The 15,991-nt window shown below is 49.7% G+C and overlaps 1 protein-coding gene across 2 annotated transcripts; it reads right to left on the reverse strand.

The window, feature by feature from the left end:
- Nucleotides 1-784: 784 nt before the first annotated feature.
- PLA2G12B (phospholipase A2 group XIIB) lies at nucleotides 785-15,791 on the reverse strand. 2 transcript variants are annotated; one of them, XM_014940464.1, is made up of 4 exons: nucleotides 15,474-15,791; nucleotides 8,195-8,271; nucleotides 6,348-6,513; nucleotides 785-2,699 (listed from the first exon to the last, which is right to left on the reverse strand). In XM_014940464.1, exons 1-4 carry the CDS (start codon nucleotides 15,706-15,708, stop codon nucleotides 2,581-2,583), a joined length of 597 nt encoding a protein of 198 aa, XP_014795950.1. In that variant the 5' UTR covers nucleotides 15,709-15,791; the 3' UTR covers nucleotides 785-2,580. The 2 variants fall into 2 exon arrangements, with proteins under 2 accessions (XP_014795950.1, XP_014795949.1); XM_014940463.1 differs by having other exon boundaries at nucleotides 8,183-8,271.
- Nucleotides 15,792-15,991: the final 200 nt, after the last annotated feature.

Below are 15,991 nucleotides of genomic sequence, written 5' to 3' on the forward strand. Positions count from 1 at the left end.
ATTTAATCTGCCGTGTTGGATGTCCAGGAGTAGACACCTATTACCTGCCATCCTATGCCTTGCTTTTATGTCCTCAGCAGAAACTCAGAGATTACTGCTTGAGGAACCATTTCTAGGAGAGGGCATGATTGCCCAATGGGTTGAACATCAGTAAGAGCTGCCAATAATCCTGCCAATACACAAAGTCAAGAGGAAGCCATCGGGTGAGCATCGTCTTATTCCTGCTCACAGCAGGGTGGAGATGAAGATGACCCAGAGTTTGTGCATTGACCTGGAGAGTTCTGCCATCAGCTGCTTCAGTGACTCTACACCACCAAGTAGCAGGAGCGGTGCGGATGGGAAGCCATTTTTAGTTTGGCTGCAGAAGTTTTACTGTAGTTCACACACTGCTTTTCTCCTACACAGGGTTGTCTGGTGGTTTTCTTGAGGCGCTGCCACCACTTGAAGGTTCAAAAGTTTCCTTATAGAGCTGCTCATGGGGTGTTTCAGATTACCACAGCTTAACTTCCTAGTGAAAAATGCATTTACTCAGTAGCTGCGCTGCGTGGAGCAGTCTGTAGTGTTTTGGGATGATCTGAAAGCATGAAGAAATTATGATTTATGTTAGTGGTGTCTCCAAAGCGTCAGTGTGTGGATAGAGATATTTTGTTCAGAAGCCTTTGGTTTCTCCAGTGTATATCATCATCTGTCATCAGTTCCTTGGCCTGGCTTTAATCTGATATCGCTTGAACTATAAAATGCTTTAAGACATTGCCAGTCAGTCAGCTATTGAGCATAGACCGGATAGATTTTAAAAACTTTTTTATTTTGTCATTTAATCATAAAAGTATGCTCCCATTTAAAAATGGCAACAGGAACCATTTCACCAATGAAATACAAAGTTTGGGAAGTGTCTGGAAGGAGGAATGTCTCTTTCCCATCCCCAGCCAGAAGCGTGTGTTTCTTAGACGGATAATCAGATTGTCTGTCCAGCCTCATTCTCTGATAGACACAGACTGCGATGGACCTTGGCAGCGTGGTACGCACTCTCTGATGGCATTAGCACAGCTAGGAAAGGATGTCATTGCATCTAATCAGTGTCAATTAAGGTCCTTCTTAATGGAAAACATCCCAGTACACCTCGTGTGCTCACTTCTGTTTTCCTGCTCTTCGTACCCACGGGCTCTTGTTGTTTCAATCTACCTGGGGCCAGATGAGAGTCTCATTGCTGTTCACTGTAAAGCAAAGATGACTGGCAAGAACAGGAATACAGGGCTTAAACAATTTATAGCTCTCTGCATGCATTTAAACACAAACTAAAAGAAAAGTAACTAAGGCAGACTCTTTCCATTCTTGTTAAAGCACTCCTCTGTAGTCTTAACTGTTGCAGATGGGATAACATAAATATGTTTGCAGAAGTCACTGAAATATTTATGTGACATGGCACGCGTACCCAGTAGCAACTTCCTTTCAACAAGAAACACAGATGAAAGCTGTCTGCAAATGTTATATGCAGATGAAATTCCATATACCTCTTTAAATTCTAATTTTGCACGCAATAAAAGCTCCCGATAGCAGATGGAAGTATTAACCATGAACGCTGTCTTGAGGCTGCTGGTCACTCCACAGCTGGTGTCCCACAGAGGTGGTGTGTAAGCCCTGCCACCTGACACATCAGCCTCCAGAATTTTGATTATCTCATCCGAGCCAACTGGGAGCCTTCCTTTTCCCTCGTACAAAAGATGGGGGTGGATACCCAGCCATTTTGTGTAAAAAGGGATCCGAAGGGAAAAGCTTTGTGAAAGGATCTAGGAGGAAAATAATTAAATAGATCTGGGTGACACTGTGAAAGAAAAGCAGCTTCATCTCCTGAGACTGTGGGAGAGTGCTGTGATTTCACACCTCAGATGTGATGGGCTTTGAGTCTCCTTCTCTCCAGATGTGAATTGTGCCTGTATCACAAACACTTAAAGTCCTGCTCGTGCTTACCAAATCCCTGGGTGTTTTCAATAGCTTTAGGATCCACCAAGTGTTTAAATAAGCAGTGTTGTCAGGGCGTGTAATGACAGGATGGAAAATGTCAGGGATGGGTGTGAGCAACGTACTGAAAGCAAAGTACCCTTCTTCTCAGTCTGTCACCAGTGGTGGAAAAATGTAAATAGTGTCCATGGTCTGGGATTTTCAGGGGTTGCAGAAACCTAATGCCTTGCACTTCAAATTAGAGAGTTAAGGGGCAGGGAGAGCTAATATACATGTGTCTATAGCAAACAAATAAAGCCCCCTGTTTATAACCAGTACTGCATCCTGCTTGCATCTCCTGAGCAGTCTGTAGAGAAAATTGGCATCAGATCATTCAGACTGATGGACTTGGAAAGGGGTAGGGCTGTTGAACTGCATCTGTGGTGGGCAGCAGGCATCGCTGCCCCGCGTTGACAGGCTGTCTCCCCTTTCGCAGCCCCTCTGCCCAAACGCTGCAGTCGGTGTGTATTGCTTGGCCCAGGTTCCCTCATCCCGTGCTCGGCCAGAGGGCTGGTAGGAATCACTGTATCTGAGGGGGGATGCTTGGCAGCAGGCTCGTGGAGGCCGGGCGTCTGCGCTTCCTCACAATTCATCTCGTTCTTCCTCGTTGCAAATGCAGGCACTCCTTTGGCTGTTCATGAAGGGCCGGCAGCCCAGGGTCCAGACGGCGTTGAACACCGTGTCCGCGACGGATTCACAAGCTGTGGAGAAGGAAAAGATCAGGCAGGTACTTGGGGCCATCTGGGGGCTGGGTTAAAGCATCCTAGCCTGAGCCCTGGACTGGTTTTCACTGAATTTCACTGAATTTTTAGAGTTGGAAGGGCCCATAGAGGTCATCTAGTCCAACTGCCCTGCTGAAGCAGGATTGCCTAGAGCTAGAGCATGTTACTCAGGAGCATCCAGGCGGGGCTTGAAAATCTCCAAGGAAGGGGCCTCCACACCCTCCCTGGGCAGCCTCTTCCAGGGCTCTGCCACCCTCACCGTGAAGAAGGTTTTTTCTCATATTTGAGTGGAACCTCTTATGTTCCAGCTTGTGCCCGTTGCCCCTCGTCCTCTCACTGGGAACCACTGAAAAGAGTCTGGCTCCCTCCTCCTTCAACCCACCCTTGAGATACTTGTCAGCATTAATAAGGGCTCCCCTCAGCCTTCTCTTCTCCAGACTAAAGAGTCCCAGCTCTCTCAGTCTTTCTTCATCAGGGAGATGCTCCAATCCCTCCATCATCTCTGTTGCCCTTCACAGAACTCTTTCCAGTAGTTCCCTGTCCCTCTTGAACTGGGGAGCCCAGAACTGGACCCAGGATTCCAGTTGTGGCCTCACCAGTGCAGAGTAGAGGGGGAGAATGACTTCCCTTGACCTGCTGGCCACACTCTTCCCTCTGCAGCCCAGGATTCTGTTGGCCTTCCTGGCCACAAGAGCACACTGCTTGCTCATTGTCATTTTGCTGTCCAGTTGCATGGTATTTGTGGTTAGAAGTATGGGCTGCTTTTTTTTTTCTCTGGTTATTGCATTTTTATAAATCTTGACGTTCCCTTCTGCTGAACTGAGGGCTGTTTTCGCTCTAGGGTGGCACCAATCTGGCACTAACTTCTCTCCCCGCTAGCTCCCTTCTTTTCTTGTCTTTCTCAGGCTTTTCTCTTTGCAGTGCCCCAAATGATCCATCAAATAGCACTGTTTATCCAGCAGATTTCCCAGAAGACTTCCAGAGTACTGTCTTTCCTGGCTCCCTCTCCCCTTGGTTGCCTACAGCTGCTACTGACCAAGCTTTTCTGCCTTTTGGGAGTTACAGCGTGGGCTGCCAGCCAACATGAAAAATCCTACTGTGGTTGCAACAGCAAAGCTGTCTGCCTCACCACTAGCCCTTCCTCTTCCCAAAGAACAAGCCCAAAGCTGCTTGTCAATAAGTAAATAGGCTACTACCAGGTCTTGTAGGGTTTACTCACTGGCACTGATGTTGATTGCTGTATATATATAAGAGATTTGGGAAGGCCCTGCCTTTGGGACTGTCTCCTCCCATCTCAGCCTCTCTGACCACCTCCTGCTGCTTGAGGAGTCTGTTCAGTTGGCAGGCGTTGCAGAGGATGCAGTGAGTCAAAAAACCAAGCTTTTGGTTAACTGGCAGTGTTGCAGCTGGGATGTTTGTGGCTGCAGCTGCTCTTCCCCTGCCTGCTTTCTCTGAACTCCCGGTGACTCAGTGGAAAGGATCCCAGATAAGACCCGGGATGGCAATGGAGGAGAGGAGGCAGCGTGACAGGAGCTGCTCAAAGCAACCCTGAGGACCTGGAGTGGCAGGTACAGAGCACAAGGCAAGAGGAGGCAGAGCAAGGGGTGGAGAGGTGGAATGGTTCAGAGGTTTGTTGTGTTAGCAAAGCTTTTGCCTCCTTCAGCAACCAAGTCAGAGATGCTTGAGGAATCTAGTCCTATTTGGCTATAGGCAGAGGTGGCTTGGCTCAGCCAAGGAGTGTGGATGCTGCTCCACCTTAACTCCTTAGTGCCTGTCTGTTGGCTTCACTGTTGCTGGCAGCAAGGAAAAAGGAGGGGTCTGAAAAGTTGGCAGGGGAAAATCTGAAGAGATAGGAAGAGGTCGGCTGTACAAAAGTCTGTAGATAAGGGTGACCATGAAAGATTGGCTGTACTTGGCCTGTAGGGCTTATATCTCAGTCCGTATCTTTGTTTTCTCTTCTTTCTAAACATTTATCTGTGATGAGGTAGATATCTTTGTTTTCTCTTGCTGGCCTGGACACTCTTTCTAAACATTTATCTGTGATGAGGTAGGAAACAAGGTAGGAAGCTACCTGCACCGGTACTGGTGTCACAGATCACAGAATTGTTGGAGTTGGAAGGGAGTACTGGTGTCACAGATCACCAAATTGTTGGAGTTGGAAGGGACCTTCTAGAGATCATCTAGACCAACTCCCCTGCCAAAGCAGGGTTGCCCACAGCACATCGCTCAGGACTCCATCAAGGTGGGTCTTGAAAATCTCCAGAGGAGATTTTCATGCAGACTTGCCCATGTGTCCTAATCAGGCTGTGCCTTTGGAAAACAAACGTGTATTTAACTATACCTTACAGCAGGACATGGGCTGTGGGGATGAACCCAGAGGGGCTCGCTGAGGTTAGCTGGGAGAAACTCAGCAGCACCACCAGCTCTGTTTGGCTTTGCCAATGGGCTGTTCTCAAGGACTCTGCTGCTTTTTCAGACCTGATCTCCTGTAGATATCTTTAACTGTTTCAGTGTTACCTGCCATTGGTAGGTCTTACCTCTGCCTGTCCTGCATTACTGCCACACAGCCCCTCTGCAAGAGGTGAGTACCTGCCCTACAGAGGATGGGGACACTCTGAAATGGCCTGGGGGAGGCTTTCCTGCCATTGCTGACCTCTGGGAGTGGTTGGGTAGATGTTTTCCCCTCCTCACACAGTGCTGAGGTGCTTGCTGTTGGCACAGAGGATCAAGAGGGAGGCTTGGGCTATCACAGGCATAACCTCCACACAGGTTCAAAAAGCTCTTCTCAAACTTGCAGACTGAGGCTTTTAAAATTAGGCAAAATCAGGGTGACTCTTGAGCTGGTGACACATCACTAGAGCTTTGGTAGCACGAGGGCTTCTGAGCAATCCAGATCTTCCCTGCAATGGCTGAGCCACCCCCCACGCTGTGGTGTGTCCCTGGTGCCACCGTCATTGCTTATCTGTGAACCAGATCCCAGAGAGTTCCTGTCCTTGACCTTCCAGTTTGTTGGCCCTTGGCCACCTACAGGTTTCAGTGTGTGGCTTACTGGCTCTGGAAGGCTTTTTGATCTCCCGTGAAGTGTTTGAACTCTCCAGGTGGGCATCCAAGGGTTGAAGGAATTGCTTCTATGGTGGTTTTATTTTGTTGTTGTTGTGGGTTTTTTTCTTTCTATCCACATGTGTTTTCCAAACATAAATAGTTTTAGGTGTCTAGTCTTGGGACACAAGTGTGTGTGCAGATCTCAGAACCACGTGTTCTCCCTCAGCTCTGACCCATCTGTGACAAGCACTGGACAGACGTGCAGTGCTCCCTACTGCAGGTTTGTGTTTCGGGTGGTTTTATTTTGTTGTTGTTGTTGTGGGTTTTTTTCTTTCTATCCACATGTGTTTTCCAAACGTAAATAGTTTTAGGTGTCTAGTCTTGGGACACAAGTGTGTGTGCAGATCTCAGAACCACGTGTTCTCCCTCAGCTCTGACCCATCTGTGACAAGCACTGGACAGACGTGCAGTGCTCCCTACTGCAGGTTTGTGTTTCTTTTGGCAAGGAAAGGACTTCCTGCCCACACTCTGCCCTCCCTGCCATCTCTTGTTCCCTCCGCAGGGGCTGCAAGCCGGGAAGCCTACCTTCCACCTTGGAGACGAAGCCCAGGCTGCGCTTGAGGTCGGAGCAGATGGAGTGGAGGCACCAGCGGAACTTGGCATCGCAGCGGTATTTGTTGGCCCCGCAGGTGTCGTAACAAACGTCCAGCTGGTTGCAGCACTTGGTCATGGCAGGGATGCCCAAATCTAGCTGGAGAAAGAGAGAAAAAAAGCATCCCTGGGCTGCCTTCTGGCTTCAGACTCAAACAGCCACAGCTGGGTGAGGTTTTGCAGAACCCAACTGGTTTCTTTTCTAGAAGCTGCTACCAATAGCTGGGGTGGCAGGAGGGAAAACATGCTTCTCCCTCACCATGCAAAGTGGCAACAGTAGTGCAGGTCCAATGCAGGGTAGACCCTATTCTCCTCTCTCCTGTCACATGGTATTAACTTCTGATAGAGAGGTGGGGCACAGCCCCTCCATGACCATTTGCTAATTATTAATTCATCAAAGCTCAATGGTGAGCTCCCTCTCCTTGCTAGCAGTGGCAAAAGCCCCTTTTCTCTTTCCTCATTTTCCCACAGCCTGACAAATCCTGATTCTTGGCCTAATAAATCTTCCTCTCCTTGCTAGCAGTGGCAGAAGCCCCTTTTCTCTTTCCTTATTTTCCCACAACGACAAATCCTGATTCTTGGCCTAATAAATCTGCTACAAGTGTTATTAATGCCTTATTTCTTACAGATGCGCTTGCAAGGCCAAGGACAAATACAGCTTGGTCCTGGGAGTTCTGGTTGTTTGGAGGTAAACAGCTAATAACCATGGGGGCGATGGGGCAGAAAGACTGTCTCCTTGAGAGACTGGACTCGTTAGCTTGTCATAAGTTCTTCCTCTTTTGGGCCTTCCTCATGTAATATTTAGGAGATGAGTTTTTTCTTCATTGCTCTTGTGCTCATGACTGCCTGCGTAAGGAGGAGGTACCTCAGAAATGCCCACAAGGTTTGCAGTGGGAAGTAGTTCAGAGAGTTAATCTAACATGAAAAATGGGCTGTAAAGGGAGGAGTTTTCAGAGCAGGAATCTGCCTAATTGCTGCAAACTTCACAGGCAGCAGTAATGCATGAGCTAAATAGTAATTCCTGCTCTTAAAGCCTCCTGGCAGTGCTTTTCCTGGTGGTTACAACAGGATTTCATTAATTGCCTTTAAAATAACAAGTGGGTGCAGTATTAAAGCCCACGGGTTTATTTCCGTGCTTGACAGAGGCAAAAATCATGGGAAGGGATGAAGGGCCAGGTGTGGAGAATGCACTCAAATATTGCTGTTTGCAGGTTCTGCTGTGTTACTGAGCTGCCCAGCACCAAACGTGTTCCCTTTCCTATCACAAGTGCAGAGGATGGATCAGGGCCTTCATAGAAATCTGTTTCTCCAAGATGGTGCTCTTCTTGGCCAGGTACTTCTTCTTCTAGTGCTAACCTGCTCAGGAAACTTCCTCTTTTGGTACCTACCAAGACAACCAGAGCAACAGGCCAGTCCTTCATAAATGTAACTCCTGTCTATGTGATTCCTGTTTCACTGCCACCAGCAGCTGAGATCCTAATGCCTCCCTGACTGACATTTAGTTAGGCAGTGCCCAGACTGACATGTTTGCCTTGCTGTCAGCAGCCAGCCGTGTCCTTTGGCAGTCCCAAGCAAATAACTTGTCCCTTAACATCACATAAGTGATATTTCCTCCCTTTTCCAGAGCTCTGGCTTCAGCTGTGGAGAAGCCATCACACAGTCAGTCTTTAGCACAGCTAAGCCTTTCCTCCTCGACCCCAATATTATTAGCTGGTTATTTTCATTAGAGAATGGCATCGTTTGGGGATCATTGGTGTGACAGTACATACACTTTCGGGTACCTTAAGCCCCAGAAAATAGGAGCTACAGCCGTTTGGTTCTTGGGGTTTGTAGTGAGGTCGCGGCATTGGAGCCTTCCCTGAGAAAGAAAAGGAAAAATGTTAGGAAAGCTGATCTTTCCAAGGGTAGAACCAAAAAGCAAGGGGTGTCAGACATCTCCGCTCCAGTCTGCATCCCCAAACACTTCATTCTTCTGCAGGAGATGCAGGGAGTGAAGGATAGGTGCTAGAGCTGGCTGAGACACTGGCCCTGCCCTCAGCTCAGTTCCGTTGCGGCTTTACAGCCTGACTTAGCTCATACCTCCTCTGACATGGCCACTGGAGCAGTGTGTTGTGTATGAACTGGGTCCCCAGCACTTCTCAAATGTTTAAACTGGGCTGAGTCCAGTCCCTAGGTCTGGGACTCTCTCCAGCTCTTACAAACGGGCAAGTCCCTCTTTCCAGTGTGGGGTTTTGCAGTTGGGCAGCCCTCTGTGCTAGAGCTAGTGTCTCAGACCTCTCAGATCTCCTAGGAGCTTCTTCACGTGCTTCTGGAGAGCCCTGCACAGCTGGGATCACACAGCTGTGTTTTTAACTCCTCCAAGAATCTGCTAGCTAAACTATGAGCTTCACAAGGGGATTTTTTCCCATCTTCAGTTCGCTCCCAGAGCGTTGCTGAGCTATGGATCTCTGCAAAATTGTGCTAGTCCTTGCATGTCTGGTCTTGCTCAGAGGACAAGGTCATCTTTGTCCATTTTCTGCATGTCTTCCCATCTTCAGTTTGCTCCCAGAGTGTTGCTGAGCTATGGATCTCTGCAAGATTGTGCTAGACCTGGTCTTGCTCAGAGCACAAGGTCATCTTTGTCCATTTTCTGCATGTGGTGATCTCATTTTGCAAATCGTTTCTATCCCTTTTTCTCTGCCTTCCCTTAGCATGCTTCTTAATATGCATGGAGGAGCAAGAATTTCCTCTGTGAGTAAGTATTTGCCCAATGTAGAAAGAGTTCAGCAGTGATTTAATCTATTTTACTTTGCTTTGAAGGTGTGCAAGCCCTCCTGTCTGCCTGCCAGCCCTCCTGGGGCTTCGTGTAGGGCTGACAGAGGGCTCTGGGTCGTGAGGGTTGGGTGCCCAGGGTTGGGGTGGAAACTGTCCGTGTGGAAAGGAGATCAGTCTGTTCCCTGCCCTGTCTCATCCTCTTTCTCAACCCCCATCTCCATCTAACCTAACACCTCTGGTCTGGGGAGGACGAGTCGCCAGGCTGCTTGTGTGCCTTCACCCAGCTGTGCAAGGAGCAAGGAACAGGAGAGGACTCTCCCCTGGAGTGGTGATCTCATTTCACAAATTGTTTCTATCCCTTTTTCTCTGCCTTCCCTTAGCATGCTTCTTAATATGCATGGAGGAGCAAGAATTTCCTCTGTAAGTATTTGCCCGACGTAGAAAGAGTCCAGCAGACCATCAGCTAACAGTAGCTTCAGCAGCGATTTAATCTATTTTACTTTGCTTTGAAGGTGAGTAAGTATTTGCCCAATGTAGAAAGAGTTCAGCAGTGATTTAATCTATTTTACTTTGCTTTGAAGGTGTGCAAGCCCTCCTGTCTGCCTGCCAGCCCTCCTGGGGCTTCGTGTAGGGCTGACAGAGGGCTCTGGGTCGTGAGGGTTGGGTGCCCAGGGTTGGGGTGGAAACTGTCCGTGTGGAAAGGAGATCAGTCTGTTCCCTGCCCTGTCTCATCCTCTTTCTCAACCCCCATCTCCATCTAACCTAACACCTCTGGTCTGGGGAGGACGAGTCGCCAGGCTGCTTGTGTGCCTTCACCCAGCTGTGCAAGGAGCAAGGAACAGGAGAGGACTCTCCCCTGGAAAAGTTGTGGAGACCATTCCTTATGGAGTCAGCTTTCTCTACACTGTCCCTTGATTTGTGTTCAGCACTTGTTCCTTTTCTGCCCCAGCTGGGTTTGTAAAAGGGAGATCTCAAACGCAGAGTGAAGCGTTAAGACATTTGAACCCTGTTCTGGGGAAGCTTTGTGAGCTGTGTGAATGCTCCAACAAAAGCATGTGTGGGCTGAGACTTCTGTAAGCCCATCACCTCTAGGGTTATTTTTCTCCTTCCCTGAGCACCACCAGAGATTTTACATAGAGATAAAATAGGTCCAGTTCAGTCCTTTAGGCAGTGTTGGGTTCTTTTCAACTCGATTTCCACTGCTTTCTTATTGTCAGCACTGATAATCATTTAAGATTTTCTCCTTTTTTCTGTCAAGGTACCTAAAGCACCAGCGGTTAATACAGCCATGAAACTACTGTGTTCTTGAGAAGACCTCACAGACAAATGCCTCGTAAAGGTCTTATGTTCCCAGCACCTTCTGGATTAAGAATTACCACAGCGGTTTTGTTTAAACAACAGATTTGCAACAAACAAACAAACAACTGAAATCCTGCCCAGCTGCGAGACGCCAGTAGCCAATTTTCTCCAGCCTCACAGAAACACAGTGTGCACCAAGGATTTAGCTCTCTGCAAGCCAAGATAAAGCTCTCTAGTTGACATTACCCCCAGGTGATGGCATTTGTGTGGGAAGGTATTTCTTGGTACAGCAGCCACTACTGTGTTTCTACCTTTTTTGGCCCCTTTTGAATAGGTCAGATCTGCTTCTTGCTCCAGGTTGTAATTTTCTAGTGTGGAAAGCATTGTTTTTTGGAGCAGGTAGAGCCGAGTTAACAGCAGACAAAGAGCTGTTTGGCAGCATGCCATCATCATAGGATTATCTTCCCACCAAAATATAACTCAAGTCCATTGAGGAACGCCGACACAAGGTAATTTCTGAGTTCATGACACATGGCACATTACACTGTTTTGGTGGTTATGCTATAGAGAGAAGGAATTCTGTCTATATATGGGCTTGAAACTCTAACCCAAAGCTCTCAAGCAATATAATGAGAGGAAGGGCTGCACCCGGGTCTTGGTGCAATTCACAGCCCAGTTGCTCTTTAGGAAGGGGGGTGAGAATCAGGACTCAGAATTCAGATGTTCCTGAACTGAGGTTGGTGGCAGAGGAAAGTTCAAAATCCAAGGTGGATTTTCCAGGATGGGCTCAAGTTTTAATGACTCATAATGCTGGTGATAAGTTATGTTCCTGCAGCATATTGTCAATTAATAGGACAAGGTGGCAAGTCAGAGCAGGAGTGAGAGTGTCTGGGGATATGGGGATAACTGAGTTTCCAGAGAAAACCTTCTATTAAGCTGAAGTTGCAGCTATTCTAGGATTTTAGAAGGTTGTCCTGAGGAAAAAAATAATCTCACTCGAGAATTGTGGTGATCAAGAAAACATTGAAGTGCCTTCAAGATGAGCCCTTGCAGGAAACCTGCCCCCCTCCTCTCTGAAAAACAAAGCTTAATCATTTGTAAAGTGCACCTTTGTGAACTCTTTCTCAGCAAGATAAAGTCCAAGACACCACAGTTAACCTCTCTCCCACATCTTGTTTTGCAGCTAACAGGAAGACAGAAGCAAAGCAGGAATGACAGGCGTTCCTCACACCACATGAGCATCGACACAGCGCTCTTGTCATTTATTGCTTGCCCATCCTCATTCCTCATGTAGGCACTGTGGTGGGGATGGGACTTGGTGGGTCACAGGGGTTGTTTTGCTAGCCATGTTTCACCAGGAGCCTGTTGGGGTGCATCTGCTGCAGGACAGGCAGGGAGAGATACCAGGGGGGACAGCCACAAGCAGAGCCAGACCTGCCCAGCAGCACGCTGAAGATCCACGCTGGTGTGGAGAAGCTGAGGAAGCCTGCTTCTTCAGAAGAAGATGTATTTCAGGGCAGTGCCTTGTTGGCATGGACTTAGAAGAGAACCGAAGTTGTGTTTCTGATGGGAAGCGAGTTTCCCTGATGCATTTTAATATCTCCAGGCTGTTGTAGCTGTGCCAAGAGACTGGAAAACAGCCAGCTGGCTAGAACAGCTGCTGGCGGTGCAGGAGGGCTCAGGCACCGCAGTGCTGGTACGCTCAGCAGGGGGAAATGAAAGTATTTCTGGGTGAATAGATGGTCTTGGGGCTCCTGCTGTTTTGAGTGGTCTATCATTATTTCTCTGCCCCAGGCAAGCAGGCTTTGGGCAGACGTGTCCCATACTCACCACAGCCTTTTTAGCGCTGTGTTGGAGAGCCTGACTTTGAAGGATGTGCAAACCTGGATGTGCCTCCTCATTTTAGGTCCCTCGGGACAAATGCTGAGCAGAACATTGATGTCCTGCTTGGCCAGACAGCTGAAGGAAGCTATCAAGGGATTTACTCCCAGTTCAGGTCGTTTACCCCTGTGAGATGCCCGGAGAGATTTTGTAAGGAGGAGGAGATGTTTACCAGCAAATGTTAGTGTAGCCCTAATGTCCTAATTTAAGGGACTAATCCATCAAGTTGTTTGTTTTCAGACCTCACTAGCTGCTGAAAAATCAGGAGGAGAGTCTTACAGCCAGAACAGGCAAGCACTTCGTGCTCAGCTGAAGATGGATGTGGCAATCACAGGTGAGTCCTGACCTTTATTGTGGCGAAATAGGCTATTATCGGTGTCTCTTGGCTAAAATGAAAGAACATAGAAGGTATAATATTTGCTTCATGCCTGGGAAAAAAAGCAGTCAGGCCCTGATTCAGCAGCAAGATGGTAAAGATGGTTTGTGTTCATTCTTCTGGGCAGAGACACCTGGTTTCACTGGTTTAGGACAGTCCCTGCATCCCCTCCACTTGCAATTTGCAATGTCTGTGCTGGAGATAAGCACAGACAAATGGTCCTGGGAGGGTTCAGCAAGACCCTTGGAGGCTCATGGGCAGCGTTTCAATAGTTTCCTCCTTCAGCCCATGATTAATGAGCTGTTCAGCAGAGGAGAACAGGGCTAATGATGTGCATGTTTGTTTTCCTTTCTAGGTGAAGCATCTCTCCAATAGGATGCAGGGTGCTCCCAGGCAGGAATTTGCAGTGCTCTGTGGAGACACTCTGCCCAAGAGTACAGGGACAGCCCCAGCTTCGGGATGTGCCCAAGAGCAATGACTTCTCCAAGACTTGGTGAGTCCTGAGACTTCCTGAAACAAGTTCTGAATAACATCCTTCCCAAACCTTGCCTTAGGCACGCTGCAGTACCAGCCACCTTATTTATCCCCACAATGAGGGTTTTCAATCCCTGCATTAAGGAGGACAAGTCCCTTTCTGCACCAAATTTGGAGCATGGTACAGACCTAAAGGCAGGTTGTCACACACAGCTTGGGGCTACCACAGCGTGGCCCTGGGGACGGGCTGCCTGATGGGCAGATGGCCTCATCCTGTGTGCTGGGGTGACACCATGGTGTGCATGGGGGTCTCCTTCTCCAGACACTGCACCCCTGTGGTGCCACCAACGGGCCCCACGGGGCAGTTGTGGCTCTCCTGAGCTGCTGCAGAGAGGCAGCACTGGGTGGGCTGTGCTGGGGGGCCCCAGCCTGAGGGTCCAGGGCCACTGTGGGGCTGAGGTGATGCGCTGAGATGCCTGGCTCCCCACAGGTTTGTGGGGCTGAGGTACCTTGTTTGCCCCTCCTGCTCGCTGTTAGCATGGGGCCTGGGGAGCAGAGCTGGCAGGAGCACAGACATATACACATTACTTAAAAAACAAACAAAACCCCCAAACAACTTTAAGGCCAATTTTAAACTCTCCTTGTGGTCCCACTTTGGCTAAGGGTGGCCCATCTGCCCTCTTGCCCTGACAGGGATCTTGGGTCCCAGCCCTGCAGCATCTTTTTCTCCTGGCACCCTCACTGATGGCAAACAAAACCCCCAAACAACTTTAAGGCCAATTTTAAACTCTCCTTGTGGTCCCACTTTGGCTAAGGGTGGCCCATCTGCCCTCTTGCCCTGACAGGGATCTTGGGTCCCAGCCCTGCAGCATCTTTTTCTCCTGGCACCCTCACTGATGGTCTGAGAGGGATGGGAGGTGCTTCCCTCCACCTCCATCCCTGGGGTGGGCATTTCAGACAACCCTGCACAGCTGAAGAGCACATCCCGTGTTCTGGAAGAAAGGGGATGCCTACAGACTGGGTCGGTGGGATCTCTCCAAAGCAGGGAGTCTGTGTCTGTGGAAAACAGTGCTCAGGGAAGGAGAGGGGTTGAAATCACCTCTGTGCTCCCGAGCATCTTGCCCGGGCAGTCACTAGGGATGTGGGATGAACCTTGGGGAAAAAGGGCTGGTGGGCAGTTGTGGATGGGCAGGCTGAGGTGACAGAGGACAGTTATTGGTGTGAGGACAGTTGTAGGAGGCTGGGGAGAGGACACAGTCTGTAGGAAACCTCCTTGCTGTTCCCAAACAGGCTGTTTCAGCATCAGTACCCTGCTGATGCCTGGTGCTGCCTGTGCCTCCCCCTGCCCAGCACCCCACAGACCTGCACCTCCATGTGCCCAGTCCCTGCCCTGCCTTTATTCCTCCTGCCCTGCTGTCCCTGAGCTGCCACCTCCTTCCTCCTGTCCCCAGGACAAGCCAGACTCTTCATTTTTGGTAAATCACTCTAAAATCCAAGGTGAGCAGCAGCTGCCTTGTTCCGACTTGGGTACTAAAGGTTCCTCTGTGGTGACAGCAGCTCTCATGTACCTCCCTGTTATCTCCCCTCCTCCAGCCTACATTATTAGCCAACTCGCAACTGCTGAATAATGACACTCCAAGGTTGCTGAGATTAGGGCTGCTGGTGACACTACCAACCCTTCTGAGTCAGGTCTGCAGGAGCTGCTCGTCCTCCCCTCCAGGGCCTCGCTGCCAGCCATGGTCTATCTCTCCAGGGATCCACGCAGCTGGTTATCTCCATGCCCTTCCTGTAAAACCTCTGTCCTCTCCTCTTGTCCCTTGCACACAGCCCAGTGGCTCAGGAACAGGCTGTTCTTGGTGAGAGGGGAAGATGAGGGTTCAGTGTCCCTGTGCTGGCACTAGCAGGGACGTTCTGACTCTCTGCAGTGATTTTTCAGTGCCGAGGGTCCACGCAGCCGGGCAGCCTGATTATCTCTGTGCCCTTCCTGTAAAACCTCTGTCCTCTCCTCTTGTCCCTTGCACACAGCCCAGTGGCTCAGGAACAGGCTGTTCTTGGTGAGAGGGGAAGATGAGGGTTCAGTGTCCCTGTGCTGGCACTAGCAGGGACGTTCTGACTCTCTGCAGTGATTTTTCTGTGCCGAGCAGCGCAGGGGGACGGGTCATGGGTAGGAGCTGGTTGTGGTCTTGGGGAAGGAGAGTGCTGCGAGTCTCCACACGAGAGGGAAGGGAGAGGAAAGGGCAAAGAGAGAGGAGCCAGCAGGAGTGAGGTTCGCTTACCGTATCGACACCTGTACTGACAAACGCCATTTTTACCCCCAAGCAGTTCCAAGAAGGAGTCAAAGTAGCTGTTAACTGTTTCGAAGCTGTCCCGGATGGTCCCGATGCCCCAGTCCGCATAGAAGGACTCTCCTTGGGCACCTTGGTGAGCGGTGTTCTCCTGCCTCGTTTCCTCAGCGCATTGTCCTAAGCCCAGGGTGAGGCACAGAACCAGTGCCTGGAAAAGCAGCCTCATGCTGCCGTCCCAGCTCCAGGCCCCGGAGCCCCTGGCCAGGCAGGGAGGAGTGGGAGCGAGCTGCTGTCTGTGCGTAGGAGGCAGGTGAGCACCCCTCTCCCCTGGACTTTAAACTGCTGCAGAGGGAAGCCGGCATGAGGTCACCACCATCAGAGGGCAAAGTGCACGGGGGAGATTTGGGCAGAGTTCCTCTCGCAGAGAAACAGCGGGGCTTGGGTTTGCGCAATCCCGCTGGAACGGGCTCGGCCCCCGCCACGCCACAGCTTCAGCTTCCCCAAAAGGG

This window comes from Calidris pugnax, unplaced genomic scaffold, assembly GCF_001431845.1.
Source record: "Calidris pugnax isolate Ruff unplaced genomic scaffold, ASM143184v1 scaffold39, whole genome shotgun sequence".
Lineage (NCBI taxonomy): Eukaryota > Metazoa > Chordata > Aves > Charadriiformes > Scolopacidae > Calidris > Calidris pugnax.